The 20,183-nt window shown below is 40.1% G+C and overlaps 1 protein-coding gene across 2 annotated transcripts; it reads left to right on the forward strand.

Moving 5' to 3' along the window:
• Positions 1-3,362: 3,362 nt before the first annotated feature.
• On the forward strand, positions 3,363-19,981 carry TTC5 (tetratricopeptide repeat domain 5). Of its 2 annotated transcripts, XM_069597777.1 has the most exons (10): positions 3,364-3,432; positions 6,584-6,716; positions 7,628-7,839; positions 8,195-8,345; positions 9,532-9,623; positions 11,689-11,745; positions 12,333-12,479; positions 12,650-12,864; positions 16,196-16,340; positions 19,375-19,981. In XM_069597777.1, the coding sequence occupies exons 1-10, from the start codon at positions 3,382-3,384 to the stop codon at positions 19,492-19,494; spliced, it is 1,323 nt and encodes a 440-aa protein (XP_069453878.1). In that variant the 5' UTR covers positions 3,364-3,381; the 3' UTR covers positions 19,495-19,981. The 2 variants fall into 2 exon arrangements, with proteins under 2 accessions (XP_069453879.1, XP_069453878.1); XM_069597778.1 differs by lacking the exon at positions 11,689-11,745 and having other exon boundaries at positions 3,363-3,432.
• The last annotated feature ends 202 nt before the right edge of the window (positions 19,982-20,183 follow it).

Below are 20,183 nucleotides of genomic sequence, written 5' to 3' on the forward strand. Positions count from 1 at the left end.
TTCCTTGTTTTTCTTTATTAAATAGTGGTCATTTATGACTACTATCACAGTAAAATATAGAACCAATAAAGAAATTTTAGGATACTTTCAGTAACTTTACATCCTATTAGAGGTAAGACTTGAAATCATACTGGTTGAGGAGCCAGAACATCAAGGTTCTAGTTATTTTTTTTCCCCATATATTAGTTGTACAAGTTTAAGTTTAAACTTTTGGTGCCTTTGTTTCTATGTCTGTGATGTAAGGGGTTGAATTAAATTATCCTTACAGCCTTTTCTAATTCTTAGATTTTGTGATTTATTGTTACTGGCTTGGGAAGAACTGCCATGGAATTACCTAAATTCCAAGTTCCATTGTTTTTTAGGTAGTAAAAGTCATAATAAAATCATTTGAGTGTATTTTATATTTAGTCATTGTAGAAAGGCAAGTAAATACCCTTGCTTTACCTAATTTAATAGCAACCAAGTAACATTTTCTTCTTTAAGGGTATAGAATATCAAATCTCTTAAAAAATAAATTTTATAGTTCAGTTCAGTCGCTCAGTCGTGTCCGACTCTTTGCGACCCCATGAATCGCAGCACGCCAGGTCTCCCTGTCCATCGCCAACTATAGTACCCCAAAGTTAAAATGGTATCTGAGAAAGAGGATGAAAAAATCTTTACTTAAAAGCTCAAAAACACCCCTTTCTATTTCATTGCTAATTACACAGATTTTATAGGTTGAAGGGTTTTTTCTTCCCTATGAAGTTTTAAAATTTGTTGAAAAGTGATGTGAAGAAATAATTTTTGTACATTCATGATTTCTGTCCTGAACCTTTGCTTCCTTTGTTAGATTCACAGAATCAATTTGAAGTATAAGTAAGCTATAATTAAAACTAAAGAAAAACTCTGGTGGACTATTACATGCTGCTGCTGCTGCTAAATCGCTTCAGTCGTGTCTGACTCGGTGCAACCCCATAGACGGCAGCCCACCAGGCTCCCCCATCCCTGGGATTCTCCAGGCAAGAACACTGGAATGGGTTGCCATTTCCTTCTCCAATGCATGAAAGTGAAAAGTGAAAGTGAAGTCGCCCAGTCGTGTCTGACTCTTAGCGACCCCATGGACTGCAGCCTATCAGGCTCCTCCATCCATGGGATTTTCCAGGCAAGAGTACTGGAGTGGGGTGCCATTGCCTTCTCCCTATTACATGCTACTTTTAAAAGATTGCATTCTACTTTATTTTTTTAAAAAAATTATTTATTTTAATTGGAGGCTAATTACTTTACAGTATTGTATTGGTTTTGCCATACATCAGTGTGAATCCGATGGGTGTACACATGTTCCCCGTCCTGAACCCCCCTTCCTCATCCCTCCCTGTACCATCTCTCTGGGTTATCCCAGTGCACCAGCCCCAAGCATCCTGTATCCTGCATTGAACCTGGACTGGCGATTTGCTTCTTATATGATATTATACATGTTTCAATGCCTTTCTCCCAAATCATCCCACCCTCTCCCTCTCCCACAGAGTCCAAAAGACTTGTATATATCTGTGTCTCTTTTGCTGTCTTGCATACAGGGTTATCGTTACCATCTTTCTAAATTCCATATATATGCATTAGTATACTGTATTGGTGTTTTTCTTTCTGGCTTACTTCACTCTGTATAATTGGCTCCAGTTTCATCTGCCTCATTAGAACTGATTCAAATGTATTCTTAATGGCTGAGTAATACTCCATTGTGAAGAGTTGACTCATTGGAAAAGACTCTGATGCTGGGAGGGATTGGGGGCAGGAGGAGAAGGGGACGACCCAGGATGAGATGGCTGGATGGCATCACTGACTCGATGGACATGAGTTTGAGTGAACTCCGGGAGTTGGTGATGGACAGGGAGGCCTGGCCTGCTGCGATTCATGGGGTCGCAAAGAGTCGGACACGACTGAGCGACTGAACTGAACTGAATACTCCGTTGTGTATATGTACCACAGGTTTCTTATCCATTAGTCTGCTGATGGGCATCTAGGTTGCTTCCATGTCCTGGCTATTATAAACAGTGCTGCTATGAACATTGGGGTACACGTGTCTCTCTCAATTCTGGTTTCCTCGGTGTGTATGCCCAGTGGGATTGCTGGGTTGCATTCTACTTTTAAAAAAATATAAGAGTTTAATACATTCACATGGTACAAATTCCAAAGGTACAAAAAATTCATAGAGTGAAAACTCTTGCCTTTCACTCCTATTCCTGAACTGCTCACTTTTCCTTTCTGGAAGCAGTTAGTCTTGTAGTGTCTTGTTTCTCATGCAGGGATAGTCTACTGCTGCTGCTGCTAAGTCACTTCAGTCATGGCCGACTTTGTGCGACCCCATAGACGGCAGCCCAACAGGCTCTGCCATCCCTGGGATTCTCCAGGCAAGAACACTGGAGTGGGTTGCTATTTCCTTCTCCAACAGAGATAGTCTTGGTGGAAGCAAATCCTTTTTTTTTTAAAAATTATGTTGTTTTTGAATAAGTAATACATTTACATGACAAACATTCAACAGTGTACACAATGAGAAGAAAGTTATTTTCCTAGACAGCTCTCAGTCCCCCTATTTCCCTCTTCAGACACAGTCAATTGTTTGTTAAATACCCTTTGGGATATAGTTTTCAATATATAAACATTATTAGTGTACTGATACATATGTGTGTGTGCTGTGTCCAACTCTTTGTGACCCCTTGGACTAGCCTACCAGGCTCTTCATACACGCATGTGCACACACACACACTACCCAGGGATCCAGCGTGCATGAACACACACACACACTCTACCCAGGGATCCAGTGTGCCCGCACATAGCACACACACACTGTTAGTGTATTAGTGGTGGCTTTCTTAATACCATTCCAAGTGTAGTCAATTTATTAGGATAGTGTTTTAAAAATTATAAAATTCCTCCTATATAGAAAATCACTGTAAAGTTTGGAAAACATTCAGGCAAGTTACCTTACCACTACTACACTTCCTTCAAAATTTTAAGGTTATAACACAGGCACCCACTTTCTTAGTGCTTTTCTCCTGGGGTATTATAATCTTGGTATAAACAAATAGGAATAGACAAAACAATAATACGCAGGTACTTAATCTGAGAATATTTTGTTTGCAGGACTTGGAAAAGACAAATTTATGAATTTGAAAGTGATTGCAGACCGTTTTCTCTGGGCTGTAGGCATTGCAGGCGGATTCTTTACAGTCTGAGCCACCAGGTAAATCCACTTAGCAGTTAAGTTTGGAGCGGCGCGCTTCCTAGAAAACCAGCTCTTTCACTCAGGTGCCATAAGCCTCCAGAGCTCTAGATGTCGCTGTGGCTCTATCTTGGGGACGGGTATGCGTCTCTGTGGTTTTAGGTCGGGGGCGGAGAAGCTGGGAAATGATGGCTGTTGAAGAGGAAGAAGTCAAGGAGGTCTTGCAGAAATTGCAGGTGGGGTCATAGATTAAAATACATATCTGCTTTTGTTACTTGGGAAGAAGTAGAGAGCCCAGTTTATACACTGCCTGCGAATTTCTTGACACATACCCGACGCTACTTGTGTCCCCGTGGTTACTATAACAACTCCCAAAGGTGCAGCCGCAACGGGCTAGAGGACCCCCTCGGGGCCAAGCGACAGGCGCAGCCAGTTTGTTGGGATCCCGTGGTGCTGACCCGACTGCAGTCAATTTCAGTCCTGTAGGGAAGAGGATTTATTGCTCCTAACTTTATTCCTGTACATTGTTGGGAGGTTGTATTCCTTCCCCCGCGCCCCCCCCCTCCCGATTCACCCATAACAAATAGTATACACGTGAGTTTGGCACATCTGCAGGAGCTATTACCTATTGCTTGTAGTTTTGATAAGACCCCTTCTTCAGTACTTTCATGCTTTCAAATTGGCAACAATCACAGTAATGGCTTGCACCGCTTGCATTCTGGTTACTCTCCTTAGAATTTAACAGTTTTGATTTTTTTGTGTACTCCACAATTCCAGTTTGGGGTCTAATGCAGAAGGCTCCAGACTGCACTCAGTCCACAGTTGACTGTGGTAACTGGGACAGTCTTGTACTTGGTAGATAGGAGCTAACTAATTGCTTGACTCTTTTCTTTTAATAATCCAAGACTTTTCTTAAATATCAGAAACTGAGTTTTTTGTATTCTAAGGCAGCCTGAAACGTAAATGTTAGACTTATGACAGGTTTGTAACTTTCTTAAAGGCTTCTACAGCAAAAGTTTAAACATTGATGAGATTTCTTTGTTTCTTTAGTAGATTAGACTAATAACACTTTTTAGAGTGTGAGCTTTACCTCACATCCGGTTGACTTGGATGTAATTCTTTTCCCTAGTGTGACTGTCTGAAATCAGAGATTCTCAAATCTAGCACTGTATTTACAAACATTGTGTATGTATGTTTGTATATGTATAGAAAAAACCTGAAAAGGTAAACTAAGCCATGGTTATCTCTGGGGTTATTGGGATGATCATGAAGAATTTTTTACCCTGCTTATTTTACATGTACCTATTTGAATTTTAACAACATATATATATTGATTTTTGCCAGGACAAAAGTTACTAGAAATGTTCACTGTAGCAAAACAAACCAACAAAGCCAAACAATTTCTTGTATGTTTTCTATTACAAGTAGAAGCAAACAGTAAGACCTCTGCTGCTAAGTTGCTTCAGTCGTGTCCGACTCTGGGCGACCCCATAGACAGCAGCCCACCAGGCTCCTCTGTCCATGGGATTTTCCAGGCAAGAACACTGGAGTGGGGTACCACTGCCTTCTCCAAGACCTTCTCTATAATTCTTAATATGTAGCTGTTGCTGACTGCATGATGAAAGGAAATGGGTTGTAATATTTGCTGAGAGTTGTCTTTTCCTGCTCTTATTTGTGGTAGATGCCCTAAGCAGCGAGGTAGAGGATACTGGGGTATCTTGGGGGTGGGTGGGGAAGGCGCAAGGATGGAATGGGAGAATGGAGTAGAGAGAGGAAAAGGATGGTGATGTTGCTATTCATGGGAATGGTGGTAAACTTTATTTCATTGTTATAGACATTTTAGGCTAGAAGGAATATATTAAGGATTTTTCTCAAAGTGTATTTTACAGGTCATTTCTATTAAAGTCATGCAGGGTGCTTGTTAAAATGCAGAATTTTGAGTTCTGCTAAAACCACTAACATCAGAATCTCTGTAGGCTGGGTCCTGGAAATAATACAATAAAACTTGAAAAAGCACTGTTATAGAAGGAGATAATCTAATTTCATCATTCTGGGTAGAATTTTAATTTCAAATACTGTGAAGAAAAGTAGGAGTGTGATTTAACAGTAGGGTGGAGGAGGAAGGAATTACTTTCGTTTGGGTAGTCAGGGAAAGCCTCTCTGAGAAATTGGTGTTTGAACTGAGACCTAAATAATGAAGAGGAATGAGCCATGCAAAGGTCTGGAAAAGGAACGTCCAGGCAGAGGGAACAGCATGTGTGTAGGCAGGATTGAGAGTGGATTTGAGGACCTGGATGAAAGCCAGTGTGGCTTGAATAGTGTAGGAGAGTGATAAGAAGTGAAGTTTGTGGCAGGATGAATGGTGGGAGGTCAGATCTCACAGTCTTCTAGGTCATAATAAGGAGTTGGATTTTATTCTGTCTGCAGTGGGAAACTATCTGAGTGTTTGTGACATGACCTACATTTCTGTAAGACCACTCCAGCTATATGAGGAGAATGGGAAAGAGTAGAAGCAGAGCGACCAGTTAAGAAGCTGTTGAAATAGTTCAGGCAAGTAACGATGCTGATTTAGTTGAGGGTCCTTATAGTGACATGGAGACTGGTGGATGGATTTGGGATGTGATGCAGAGGTAGTTGGTAAGACTTGGTGGGATTGGATTATACCTTTCTACTGCTGTTTTGTTTTAGGAAAGAATAGATAATGGAAAAGCTTTGACTGATGTCCCAGGAAGACTCAAACAGAGATATTTAAAGAGGAAGGAGAACATTTACTTGGAAAGAATGCAGGCGAGCCAAAGGATGACTTGATAAAAACTAAACAAACAAACAACACAAATATCTAAAGAAACAAAACTGCAAAAATACAAAATTTATCAAGCTTAAATTGGCCTGTTTGTCGTAGAGAATGGCTCTCACGTTTGTCATACTCACAAATGTCACATGTTTTCAGATATTGGCATAGGAAATATCAGGGATAAGGGATTTTTATTGTTAGGAAGTCCAGTTTTAAGGGTAAATTTCAAAATTTTATACTTAGGGACCAGTACTAGATAGGATGATCTTATTAACTTTATCTCAAGGTGCAAAGCATTTCCTCTCTCCTGACTAAGGTATGTGAAGTGCTTAATCATACTGGAAGCTCCGCTGGGTCTAAGAGGAGAGACTGTCATCATGGTACAGATTGACTTGGGACAGTGTGAGAGGGGGCTGAACAACTTTCCTTCCCTGTCTGCAACCTGCCTCTTGTGTCATTCCTAGGTGAGGTAGAGGATCAGCATTTCTAGGCCAAAAGTTGGTATGGCTAGCCAGTCTCAAAGTTTACTTGTCTGGTATCCTCTCCACTTAATGGAGACCGTTCTTATAATGGTCTCATTCTTATCTTCCTAGGAACTGGTGGATCAGCTGTATTCATTTCGCGAGTGCTATTTTGAGACACATAGTGTTGAGCATGCTGGGAGGAAGCAGCAAGATGTGCGGGAAGAGATGGAGAAGACCCTGCAGCAGATGGAGGAAGTAGTGGGTATGAGTCCCAAAAGAACACACAACCCGCTGTTCCTCATTGAAATGTGATGGAGCTTTGCTCTCTCTGTAGACTCTTTGGTATCCTGTTTGTGGCTGCTACAAGTTAGTACAACCGAATGTTTCTTCTAAGGGTGCCTGTGCAGGATGGCAGCCTTTCCGTTCCCTAAACTCCATTTCCAAATGCTGTGAAATGAAAAAGAGCATGCTCATTGCTTGATTACTGTTGCAGTAATCTTCTTAACTGACCTTTCTGTCTCTTAATTTCTTTTACTTTCAAATCTACTGAAATAATGACCGTGGCCATAATCTTTCTAAATAATTGCTTCATGAATTTAATCTCATCTCTTGTCTGCCTCTTTGCTCAAGTATTTTCAAAGATTCCTACTCTTGACTGGTTGAGGTCTAAACCAGCCCTTTGTTATTCAAGTCTTCATTGTCTGACTTTTTTCCCTCTACCCTTATGTCTGACTACCTACTTACAGAGGAGCCTTTTGTTTCATTCAGGTTGAACCATCCATCCTCCCATGAACATGCCACATGTATTTCTGCTTTCTGCTACTTTGTCTTTGTTTACATCATTTTTCTCCCTGGAGTGTCTTGTCTTTTCTCCCTTTCACTTTGTAAAGTCCATTTATTGGGTGTATGCGGTATGCTCTTTTTCATTGTGTTTTAATTTTCCATGGATAGACATTGTCCTCTCCACTAGATTGTAAGCCCCTCAAAGGTAGAGATAATGCTTTCTTTGTTACCTTGTTTTCTAACATAATAGGTTTTCAATAAATTGTTTGTTCATGAAGATTTTCCTTAATTATTTGATTGCTAGAACTTGCATAGCATGATTCCTTGAAAGTACCCTGGTCTCACCTGTAAAACTGTCTGGGTTTCCTTTATCTTTTCCCCTCCTCCTAGGTTCTGTCCAGGGCAATGCCCAGGTTCTGATGCTGACCGGGAAGGCACTGAATGTGACTCCTGACTATAGCCCCAAGGCTGAGGAGCTTCTGTCAAAGGCTGTGAAGCTGGAGCCCAAGCTGGTAGAAGCCTGGAACCAGCTGGGTGAGGTGTACTGGAAGAAAGGGGATATTGCAGCTGCCCACACCTGCTTCTCAGGAGCCCTCACCCATGTGAGCTGCCCACTGTGCCCCCAGAAAACACAGATGGGGAGGATGGGATTTCTCTGGTTTTGTGAGTTTCCCTAGGCCATGAATACCAGAGTAGAACTGCATGGGAACTAAGAGAACAGAATCAGAAGAGGGGAGAAAGGATAGGGGAGCAGAGGTGGATGAAGAAGAAGATGATGGGACCAGGTTCAGAGGTAGATGAGAAGTGAAAAGTAACCAAGTTGATCCTTGTAGATGGGAGTCTTAGATACAGATGGCAGTAAGAGTTAAGATGAAAAATTAGAAGCCTGAAATAAAATAGATCTGGAAAGGAGAAAGAGAACCATGAAGGTTAAGTATGTGGCTTCTCCATTTGTAGTGCAAGAACAAAGTCTCCCTTCAAAACCTGTCAATGGTGCTTCGCCAGCTGCGGACTGACTCCGGAGATGAACATTCTCGCCATGTCATGGACAGTGTCCGACAGGCTAAGTTGGCTGTGCAGATGGACATCCTTGATGGCCGCTCCTGGTGTGAGTGCTTTCAAAAGATCTCCAGCAGGTTTCTAGAGCAGTGGTTCTCAACCGTGGCTGCACACCAGGATCATCTGGAGCCCATCTGTTGAGTCTGACTCTTAAGTGTGAAGCCAGGGCATCTTTGCTTTGAAGGAGCCCAAAAGGTATTTTGATGAACCACTATTCTAGTACCTCTTGGACCTTTTCATTGAAGAGAGGAGGCTTATGTTTCCCTATAAGCAAAGTGGGGCTTTTGTGCAGTCTCCTGTTGTTTCCTTTGGGTTCATGTTTGCCTCTTTATCCCAGAGGAATTTTGGGTATACCCTGAGTATAGTGTCATTACTGGTTTGTTTCAGATGTGGGGCCTTTCATACAGACTTTTGAGGGTGACCAAAATAGTTGTACTTAGCACTTGGGCTCTGAGATGGTCCATCACTGTGTTTCTTAGTTTTTTCTCTGCCCTTCCACCCCCACTTAGGAGGCACAGGATGGCTAGAGTTGGTTGGAGTTGGATATTTCCCTTCCTTAGGTCAGTTACCTTCTGATAATACCTTAGCAGGTTAGGCTCTGGTTAACTAGTTTCTCCTGGGGGTACTTGTTAAGAATGGAATGTTCAGGAGTTCCCTGGTGGCCTAGTGGTTAGGATCCCAGGCTTTTACTGCTGTAGCCCAGGTTCAGTCCCTCGTTGGGGAACTGAGAGCCCTCAAGCCACGTAGTGTGGCCAAAAAAACCCACGCAAACAACAAGAATGGCGTGCTTTGGCATATTTCAAAAAAGTTTCTTTGTCCCCTCCCTCTGCTAGAAGTACAAGGGTATTCTTCGATATTTGCTATGGGAATCTGGTTGAGCTCTTGGAGGTAAATCTTACAATATTGTTGGGGGTCCCTTATGACTGGTACCCCTGAAGTTTTTAACTCCCAGGTTTGTCCACAGTGAGGCTCCAGAATTCATCAGTTTCAGTTTAGGTTTTCCTAGCCCAGCACTGTTGCTGTGGTAGCTCCTGAGTTTCTGCTAAGTGATAACTCCCTATATTCAGCTCTGTCTGTGTAATTTTGGAGCAGTGGTTTACCCCTATTGTCCCCTTTATTATGCATCCAAGAGGAGTTGTGGATTTTTCAGTTTGTTCAGCTTTTTACTTGTTAGGATAGAGTGGTGACTTTAAGCTCCTTACATGCAGAACCAGAAATCTGTGTTTTTCTTTCAGATATTCTGGGGAATGCCTACCTTTCTCTTTACTTCAATACTGGCCAGAACCCTAAGATCTCCCAGCAAGCCCTCAGTGCTTATGCCCAAGCAGTAAGTATTTATGGTCACCCAGGCTGGATATGTAGAGGCAGCAACAGAAGCAAAAATGTTGTTCAGTCTTCTTTGTAACGTTTTAGCAAGGAGCATGGGGAGTGTTTGCTGGCATCTGATGGGTGTGGTTTTATGAAGCAAGTCCTGCAGAGGTGAGGTATTTCTTCCTATAACTTGAGTATTAGCAGTTGCTTGCAGTGTGCGCTTCAGTGCGAGGTAGCTATTTGAGCTGTCTAGAGTTCTTATATAGGCTTGTGTAACCAAATCACAGAACCCATCCCAATATGTTCATCTTTTTGAATGGGGAAAAAAGTATATGTTAAAAATAATGTTTATTAATATATATATATATGTACACAGTTTTTAAAAAAATTAAAACTCTGCTACTTAAGTATAAATTAAGCAGTATCCCCAGATTAATCATTAAATAGTATGAATCTGGATTTCCCACAGGCTAAAATAGAAAATAGCATGTAGTCCATTCTACATTATATCCGAGGGATCAATTCACTGGAGCTTATGCTTTGCTTTAGGTTTTCAGGCTGTTTATATTAATATCCACTTGTAGGGGGGTTTCCTTCAGGCTTTGAGTCCATGGCTGCTCATTGTTAACAAAGTTTACTTTGGCCTCCTGAGTACTTTTTATTTAGACTTCGTATTCACCTTCTTTTGTTTTCTCTTGACATAGAGACTCACTTTTCAATTTATTTTGCTCTGAGTGGCAGAATAAGGAATATAGCTACCTTATATTCATGTTTGCAGTTTAGGGACTGTTCTTTTTTCTTTTCTTTTTTTACCATCCCACAGAAACTTTATTTTTCACAAAACTGAATTCTGAAACATAGATAACCATTTTTAATAAGCACAGTCAAATTTTTAATCACAGAATGTCTCCAAGAATTATTGCTTTAAAATATACAACCAATTTTTGTATTTCAAACATATCTTAACTCAAATAAGTTAGTTTCTTAAAAAGTACATTTCTCATACTATTTGTTTGGCTTTACCCTGGTATACTCTGGTGCAGCCATACCCCGAAGCTGTGGGGACAGATGTGTATACCAGGCTCTTTCTCTTGCCTCTGTGCTGATGACTGCAGCTCACCTGGTAGGACTCACACTCACGACAGAGGAACATGCAGTAATAAGATGGCTTTTTAAAAAATGACAGAGACGACTTCCTCACACACTGTGCTTCTCACTGTAGCCTTAACAGTGGCATTTAACTCAACCCAACCTGTGTAGTCAGCAGGTTTGGTTTTTATTCAATCAGGGAACTTTTTAGGGAGAAGTATTTTGTTTTACTCTGATTTCTTAATCTGGTAACTGCTTACATTTTAAGGTATAATATGATGTACTCGTTTAAAATTTTATGTTTGGCTTCTGCTAAATAATTGCTTTTAACTCTTAATTTCTTCATCAGACCTGCGTTTTTAAACATATTTCAGCCAGTCATTTAAATAATTTTAATTCATGTTGTTTGTGCTTTTGCAGTGTGCCAGGCAGTGAATAGAATTAAAAAATAAAGTGATCATAGCCACGAAGATAGCTGCAGATATGTTTGTCTATACTGTTGTATGGTTCCTGGCCAGCTATTTAAATTAGTGAATCAGATTTGGCTCTCTCTGTGTGTTTTAAGGGGGCTTAGATGTAGTAACATGATTCCGTTTGTGTCTGAAGCTGGACTCAGGGGCAGAGGAAATGTGTTAAATCAGCATCACTTGTTTTCTAGATTTTCTTCATTTATATTAGCATCTCATTAATTAAAATTTTTTATCAGATATTAGTCACATATTACTTCAATCTTTATACTATTACTTGGGTAGATTATAATCATATTTCAAAGTTCCATGTACATACAAAGCCCTTACATCCTTGAGGTTTCAGGGACTGTGTAATATGTTCCATACAAGCATTTACTGTATAATAGTGTGGGTACAGGAAACAATTTGACAAGCAAAAACTTAAATTTTTCCAAGGAGACGGACGAGGTTTAGGACATGTTGTATATGGCCATCCTTAAGACTGAGACAAGAGCCACTGATGGTCTTCTTATTCCACTATAGGAGAAGGTTGACAGGACAGCTTCCAGCAATCCTGATCTTCATCTGAACAGGGCAACGGTAAAAACAAAAAGAAATTATCATTTATATTGGGGAGTGGTCACCTGAAAGTCAAATACATAAGCTATCTAGGTCTTAGCCTGTGGGGATAACAGTACTCACAGGGACAAAGTTAGGTACTAACTGCTAGAGGAAAGCTAAATTATTTCTGGGAAAAGCTTGCTTAGTTTGACTAAAGTATCCAAAGGGAAAGGAAAGGGGGCTGAGTTGGTGTGAGGGTGAATAGAGGATGGGGGCACAGTTTATAAGACTTTCCTAAAATCTTCATTATAAACATAAAAATGGAATCACCCAATATATGCAGCTTAACTGTTTTAGAGTTTGGAAGTTAGCTTCTTTGAAATGATTTCACCTTTGAGGTTGTGATCACCTTGGCCAGGAAAAAGGATATAAGGTATTACCAGCTCTTCATGCAGTTCATTTGTAGAACAGGAAAAAAACTGGGAATGTTTGTAGAGTAGGAAAACAATTGGGAATAGGAAAACAGTTTATTTCTCAAGATTCCTAGCCCACTGTGCTAGCTCACTTCTGCATAGGTTGTGTTAAACATACTTTAATTGGGAGGGTTTTTGTTACTTCTTGTGCAGTTACATAAATATGAGGAGAATTATGGTGAGGCTTTGGAGGGCTTCTCTCGGGCTGCAGCACTGGACCCTGCCTGGCCAGAGCCCCGGCAACGAGAGCAACAGCTCCTGGATTTCCTGACTAGATTAACCAGCCTCCTTGAGAGCAAGGTAAAGATGTCTGAAGACTGAATCCTGCTTTTTTATTCTGCTGTAGGTCAATAAAATAGTAGGCCTCGGTAGTAGTGACCCTACAGAAGTGGGTAGGTGGTGGGGAGGACTAGACTCTCAAGGAGAGTGATTGGTTTCCAGCTTCTTACCTGTTTCCTTTTTCTTTGCAGGGAAAGGTGAAGGCCAAAAAGTTACAGAGCATGCTGGGAAACTTGCGCCCAGCCCACCTGGGCCCTTGTGGTGATGGGCGCTATCAGTCAGCCTCGGGGCAGAAGGTGTCTCTGGAGCGCAAGCCCCTGAGTGCTCTGCACCCTGGTGTAAATAGTGGAGCTGTGGTCCTGGGAAAGGTGGTGTTCAGCCTCACCACGGAGGAGAAAGTCCCCTTGTGAGTTTCTCTTGCCTTTTCTCTTTTTCATCCTTTTAAACTAGTTGCTCTCATTTGCTGGCCTTTCTCTGAAACGTGAAGATAATTGTTAGTGGTCAGAGATCAGTGAGTTCTCTTTCCCTCCTGTGACTGTCCCAAGAGACACTGTATTGTCTAAGTCATGTCTGACAGTCTCTCTGTAGATTCTGTTACCACCCAGTTTTTCTCTGAGTTTGGTGTTCTGTCGACTCTTACATCTGAAGCTGAAATTTGACAGCTACGTTTTTTTTTTATAAGATAGGAAGTATTTTTATAAGATGGAAACCTTAAAATTCTCCTACCTCTTTGTGTTTTCATGATCATAGAAGTAAAAGGAGAAAGAATTCTAAATCCTGTTTGGACTTAGGTATGCCTAAGCAGTTCTGGGAGGTGAGCTTTGAGTTTGAATTTAAGGCCTGTTGGAGAGATTCTCTCAGATGTTATTCAACAAATATTCATTGAGCATCTGCTATATGTGTTGTAGGGAGTTAAAAAAAAATATAACACACCCAAGTGAACGGTTCTAATAGTTGAGCAGAGGAAATGAGTTAATAATATTCATTTAGAAAATTCTAACTTTTGAAAAATGAGGGTTCAGTCAGTGCCATCATTCCTTGGTCCTTTGCTCACTTCCCAATCCCTCATTGACTGGTTTCCTTTTTCTGTTGAAACTTTCTTGTTTCTGGGTCACCAGTGTTTGACCCAGTAGCTTCTGCTACATGGCTCCACAGCGTTCTGACTTCTCTCTCACTATTGCCTTTCAAATTCCTTCTGCTTCATTCAAACTAAAATATAGCTCCTACTATGTACCTGATTTTCCTCCATGGCTTTTTCGTGGTGTATGTATTTGAAGAATTGAAGAACAGGAAGACAGTTGAGAAAAGTTCAGTTACTAGAGCAGACCTCAGAGTTAAGAGGAATGAGGAAGTATAAACAAAGATAGGTTTAGGGGCTCCGGAACACATATTTTGCTACTCTTTGGTTTCTCTTTTTCTGCCTAATTTCTAAATGTTAAGTTCGAGGTAGATTCTGTTTTCGTTTCTTTTCTTTCTTTGCTGCTGCTGCTGCTAAGTCGCTTCAGTTGTGTCCAACTCTGTGTGACCCCATAGACAGCAGCCCACCAGGCGCCCCCGTCCCTGAGATTATCCAGGCAAGAACACTGGAGTTGGGTTGCCATTTCCTTCTCCAATTCATGAAAGTGAAAAGTGAAAGTGAAGTTGCTCAGTTGTGTCCAACTCTGCAGCCCACCAGGCTCCTCCGTCCATGGGATTTCCCAGGCAGGAGTACTGGGGTGGGGTGCCATTGCCTTCTCTGTTCCTTTCTCTACCAGGATGGCAAATAAGTGCCAACTTTGATCACTTGGCAGTGGCTGCATGACTTACTGGTTAGAAGGATTCTGAGGCTTTTTCACCAGGAGAGGATGCTGTGCTTGATTGCAGTGTTCGCTGTGAATTCGAGTGTGCCAAGTGAGCGTGAGCACTGATTCCTCACCATCTCATTTGTAGGTCATCTCATTTGGTGATGTCATATAAACCCAAGGCTTTGGCTGCCTCCTGTATGCTCACAGGTCTAGCTCCAGCCCAAGCCTCAATTCCAAGTTTTGGATTCCTGTATTCAGCTGCCTCTGGGCTTTGATAAAATCTCTAACTCATTATGTTCAAAATTACTTATGTCATCTTTCTCTTGTCAGTTTCCTTCACCTCCCTGAATTCTTTGTCAATCAATGGTATCAGCTATAGTCAGTCACTTAAGACTTCTAGGTTCTAACTTCTCCATTCTCTTGCCTTGAAGCATTCACCAAGATCAATAGATATATCTTTCAGTCCCTACTTCTTTGTGTCTACTAATTTAATTCAGCCTCAGCACTTCTCCAGACAAGCCTCCTTATTCCCTGTTTTTCCTCCAGTGTTCCACAGTGTGAAGAAATATGCCCCAGATACAGATTTGACCATTGCTATTTCGTATTTAAAACGTCTTACTGGTATTGTGTAACTTTTAGGATGAAGTTTTAACTCCTTAGTTTAATACACAAAGCCCTTTATGATTTTTCCCCTGTCTACTGTCTTCTGTCATTTTTCCTCTTGTACATTTTATTCCAACCTTAGGATTATTTTGTAGGTTTTAGAACAGCTATTTTCATGCCTGTCTTTACACACAATTATTGTACCTGGATAATCTTTTTGCTGCTTCTTGATATAGATTACATTTTTTCCTCCAACATTGTATTATAAAATTTTTCAAACGTACAGCAAAATTGAAAGAATTTTACAGTGAAATTTGTGTACTTATATATTCTACTATTCATATTTTATTATACTTAGTTTATCACATCTGTCTATTCCCTTATTCATCTGTTGATCTCTTATTTTTGGTGCATTTCAAAGTAATTGCAGACATTAGTATGTATTCAGCATGTAATCATTAACTAGAGTTCAGTATTTGTTCATAGTTTTCTTCTTTTTTATGTAAAATTTACATACAATGAAATGTGAAAATCTTAGTGGACAAATGGATATTCTCATATAACCCAGATGCCTTTAGAGAACAGTACCACCACCTCAGGAAGTTTTCTCATGTTCCTTTCTTGTCAAGCCCTATTCCCTTCCCTGCAGAGGTTTTTTTAATTTCCACTGAGGATTAATTTTCCTGTTTTAACCCAAGTAGTTTTTCATTCCTTAAGATTCAGTTTGCGGGTCTTGTCTAAACGGCCGCCTTCCTGGCTTTCCATTGATTTAGACATTTCTCTGGGCCTCCACAGCCCAACCTTTGGCTTCACTGAATTCAGCACAAGGAAAGAGCTAGTCTGGAACCTTTTGCAGTTGTATTGTAAGTGATGGTTTAATTGTCTGACATCCACTAAACTAATAAAGTCAGTCATAGCTGGATTGATGTCTCACTGCACAGTGGCTGACACCTGATAGGTATTCAGTGAAAGTTTGTGGAATTAAGTAAATTGGCAGTGATGGTTAGAGAGTTTGATATTGTGATAGTTAAACTGGTAGAGCAGGAATACTGTTCTGCTGTAACATTTTGAGCTAATTCATTATTAATATTCATTGAAGGCTTCAGTGTGCATGTTTCCCAGGTTCTTGGGAAAGTGAGAGATTGATGAGTCTTAGGGATGTTTTTTAAAGATACATATCTAAGACAAATGAGCCCTCAGGTGTACATAGTGAATGATGGTACCTGCCATAGGATTTATAAGGAAGTAACTATGAAAGCATTTGTTTATTTTGCTGGTATTATTAAAATCACTGTTTCTGCTTTTCTTTGCTGCTCACTTTTTTTTCCCCCGTCCCTCTTAACCTGGCAGTACATTTGGCCTGGTAGATTCAGATGGACCTTGCTATGCAGTTATGGTGTATAATATGGTGCAGAGCTGGGGAGTGCTCATTGGGGACTCTGTAGCCATCCCTGAGCCTAACCTTCGTCTTCACCGAATTCAGCACAAGGGAAAGGTGAGTGATGGCTAGGATTCTTTCTCAGCTCATAGGCTCTCAAAGTGGGACCAAGTTTACCTCTTATAAAAATATATATGTTCAGTTCAGTTCAGTTGCTCAGTTATGTCCAACTCTTTGTGATCCCATGAATCGCAGCACGCCAGGCCTCCCTGTCCATCACCAACTCCTGGAGTATATATGTAAGGTAATGCATATATATGTGTGTATGTGTTGTATGATATCCTATATCTACACACATATATATAATTATTTTTTACTAAAAGCTAGATGATTATGATTATTATTTTGTTTTTTTCTTTACTAAAAACTACTGGTAAACAAAGAGAATTTAAAAAATGGACTGAACAGAGCAAAGAAAAATACATGTGATATCACATGTGGAATCTAAGAAAACTGAACTTGTGAAAACAGTAGATGGTGGAATTAGGGAGGTTTTGTTTAAGGATACAAACTTGCAACCAGTAGATAAATAAGTCCTGGAGACCTAATGCACAGCATAGTGATTTTAGACAACAATATGGCATTATAAACTTCAAAGTTACCAAGAGACTAGATCTTAATTGTTCCTACCATAAAAAAGAAATGGTAATTATGTGATGTAATAGAAGTGTTAGCTAACACAGTGGTGGCAATCACATTGCAATATATCAATATATCATATAAACACATTGTATTGTATACCTTCAACTTACATAATGTTATATGCCAATTATTTCAATAAAAATAAAATTCTAAAAATAGACTGAAATATTCTCATTCACATGTTATTGCTGTTAACAGTTTGAAATGTAAACCTGTAGTCTCTTCTTTTCAGAAAAATATATACACATTTGTATGTATATTTTAAATTATGAGTGGAATATTATATGCAGATGTTTGTGAACATTTCCTTTGGCTTTCCATATTCTACAACTTTGTTTTGAGTTAAGACCGAGGAGCTGATGATGATGAGGATAGTAAAAATTTATTGAACACTTAACTGACTCTAGACGCTGTATTTAGAGTTTTACTGCCGGCACTGGCTCATTTAATCCTCATAAAACTCTAAAGAGCAGGTGTTTAACCACTTTTTCAAACCATTTAGATCTAGGGTCAGCAAATTATGGCTGACTGACCAAATCTGGCTCGTTGCCTGTTTCTATATGACTTGTGAGCCCAAAATGGTTTCTATATGTTTAAATAAAAACAGTGGAAAGACTAATAATTTATGGTATGTGAAAATTACAGGAAATTAAAATTTCAGTGTTTGTAATTAAATTCTTTTGAAACAAAGTATGCTCATTTGTTTACTGTTATCTGTGGCTACTTTGGGGGTTTCCCAAGTGTCTCAGTGGTAAAGAACTTTCCTGCCAATGCAGGAGGTGGAGGAGTTTCAGTTTGATCCCTGAGTTTGGAAGATTCCCTTGAGGAGGGCATGGCAACCCACTCCAGTATTCTTGCTAGGGAAATCCCTTGGACAGAGGAGCCTGGCTCCAGTCCGAGGGGTCACAGAGTCAGACACGACTGAGCATGCATGTGGCTGCTTTTACACTATAGTGTCAGTGTTGAACGGTTTGGGACAGACCATATGACCCACAAAGCCTAAAATATTTACTGTTTGACTTTTTACAAAACAATTGCTGATCCCAGATCTAGATTATTTACAATTTTTCTTTATTCTGAAAGTTCCGTAGTAAATATTTTTATCTGCCCATATCCATGATTATTACTTAAGTTTAATTAATTGACTAAAGAAATAAAGTGAGTTTCTAAGGTAAAATCTTAGTTTCTAAGCTTATGCAGTCTATGGCTTTTGATATATACTGCCAAACTAGTTTTTGGAAGGTTCTACCAGTTAACCAACAGTGAATGTAGTTGTATTTCTTTGCAATTCTGTGTAGAAATCTTTGAACTATTTGCTGATTTTTCATGAAAAGGATAGCATCAGTATTCTTTGGCTTTGGTTTCTTGATTATTGGTGAGGTTGAAAATTATGTTTATTGACTATAATCCTTTATAATTGTTTTTTTTGGGGTCACTTACTCATGTTCCTGTCAGGATGTTTCAAAAAATTGCTTTATGAGAATCTCTTTACTTTGACTTAAAAAGAACCTCCTTTACACTCCAAGTGGAACAGTATATTTTGGATAAAGATCTTTTAGCAACATGTTTTACAACTTAAAGTACATTTGAACTGATAAAGTGAGCTGGTATTTTCTGTTATTAGGAGAATGTTTAAAACCTACCTTCTGTTAATTCCTCCCTATATAAAAGGAGAAAGTGAAAGTGAAGTCGCTCAGTTGTGTCCGACTCTTTGCGACCCCATGGACTGCACCCTACCAGGCTCCTCTGTCCATGGGATTTTCCAGGCAATAGTACTGGAGTGGATTGCCATTTCCTTCTCCAGGGGATCTTCCCAAACCAGGGATTGAACCCTGGTCTCCGGCATTGTAGACAGACACTTTACCGTCTGAGCCACCAGGGAAGTCAATCTATATTTGGCAGATTAATTTATAGCCTAACAAACACTTGATCTAAGAGTTCCTCAGACTTTCCATTGGCTCTGGATTGCCCACTGTGTGTATTTAGTTATAATTGTTGATAAACACTGTGGGAAGGGCAGATTTTGTAGAGCCAGTGGGACTCTTTTTGTTGGGCATTGCCAGGATCCTGTCCTTTTTGAATTAGAGAATTGTCCCTTTTTAAAAAAAAATTTTTATTGGCGTACAGTTGATTTACAATGTTATGTTAGTTTTGGGTGTACAGCAAAGTGTTGTCAGTTATATATGTACATATATCCAGTTGTCCCTTTCTTGTAATAACAGTACTGGCAATCTACCTGCCCCAGATATTCCTTTTGAAGATTGAAAACTTTGGGAAAATTGCATTCCTTATGTAAGCTCAGGTTTGTTTAATGTGAGATGGAGGTAAGGGGTGTATCTACTGAAGAAGGTAGAAAGGAGGGGAAGAAAGTCAATATGGTATATCCCTGTGCAGGAGTTTCTTCCATCCTAGGACCTGTAATTAGTCTCTGTATATCTGTCTTTTCCAGGACTATTCCTTTTCCAGTGTTCGTGTGGAGACGCCCCTCCTGCTGGTGGTGAACGGGAAGCCTCAGGGCTCCAGCAGCCAGGCTGCTGCCACGGTGGCATCGAGGCCACAGTGTGAATGACCCTCCTTGGATGGCATGCTGAAGAGAGAGTGGAGGCAAGGAGATAAGCTCAAGGGCACTTGGCAGCGCCATCAGCCACTTCTAGTAATGCAACTGGAATTGGGAGGATGTTTTAGATTACAGCTTTCCTTCCTCTGCCCTGTAAGACGCTTGTGTCTTGTATTATGTTTCAGCTCTCTCTGGGGCCACACATGTTTGTGGTCTATCTCTTCTGCCTCTTTGCTTGCTCTTCTATGTTTTGGCAAAGAGTGTGGAATTGGTAGAAGGGTTGGGACCTTGCCATGGGATAGAGTCCCCAAGGTTCCCCTTCATGCCTCCTTCCTGAGCCTCATGTGTATATATCATTTCAGTATTTATTGGTAAGGGAGGGGGCTTAATTTTTTAATGACTTAGTTTTTAAGCAATTTTTATTTTATTTTTATTTTAAAATTTAGATTCTTCCCCTTCTTTGGGGCTGGAACAGAATTAAATTTGTTTGGAAGAAAAATACTGTGTAGTTTGGCTTGTTTGATTCTCTCCAGGCTTGAATTCTTGGTTTTAGGATCACGTCAATCCATTGGCGCAGTACCCCTCCCCCACTTTTTTCTTTATTCAAAATAGTTTATTTTTCTTTCAGTTAAAAGAAATCTGGCAATAAGCAGCTCGGGGCAGGAATGACAGTTCCATGAAGTCATTGTGAACCAACTTTC

This window comes from Ovis canadensis, chromosome 7 (genome assembly GCF_042477335.2).
Source record: "Ovis canadensis isolate MfBH-ARS-UI-01 breed Bighorn chromosome 7, ARS-UI_OviCan_v2, whole genome shotgun sequence".
NCBI classification, from domain to species: domain Eukaryota; kingdom Metazoa; phylum Chordata; class Mammalia; order Artiodactyla; family Bovidae; genus Ovis; species Ovis canadensis.

What these genes read in the sequence shown, in the direction of transcription:
- TTC5 (XM_069597777.1), top strand. Translation starts at nt 3,382, where the DNA reads ATGATGGCTGTTGAAGAGGAAGAAGTCAAGGAGGTCTTGCAGAAATTG. An exon ending in ACGGAGGAGAAAGTCCCCTT is followed by an intron (nt 12,865 to 16,195) that starts GTGAGTTTCTCT and finishes TTAACCTGGCAG; the next exon opens with TACATTTGGCCTGGTAGATT. An exon ending in GAATTCAGCACAAGGGAAAG is followed by an intron (nt 16,341 to 19,374) that starts GTGAGTGATGGC and finishes TGTCTTTTCCAG; the next exon opens with GACTATTCCTTTTCCAGTGT.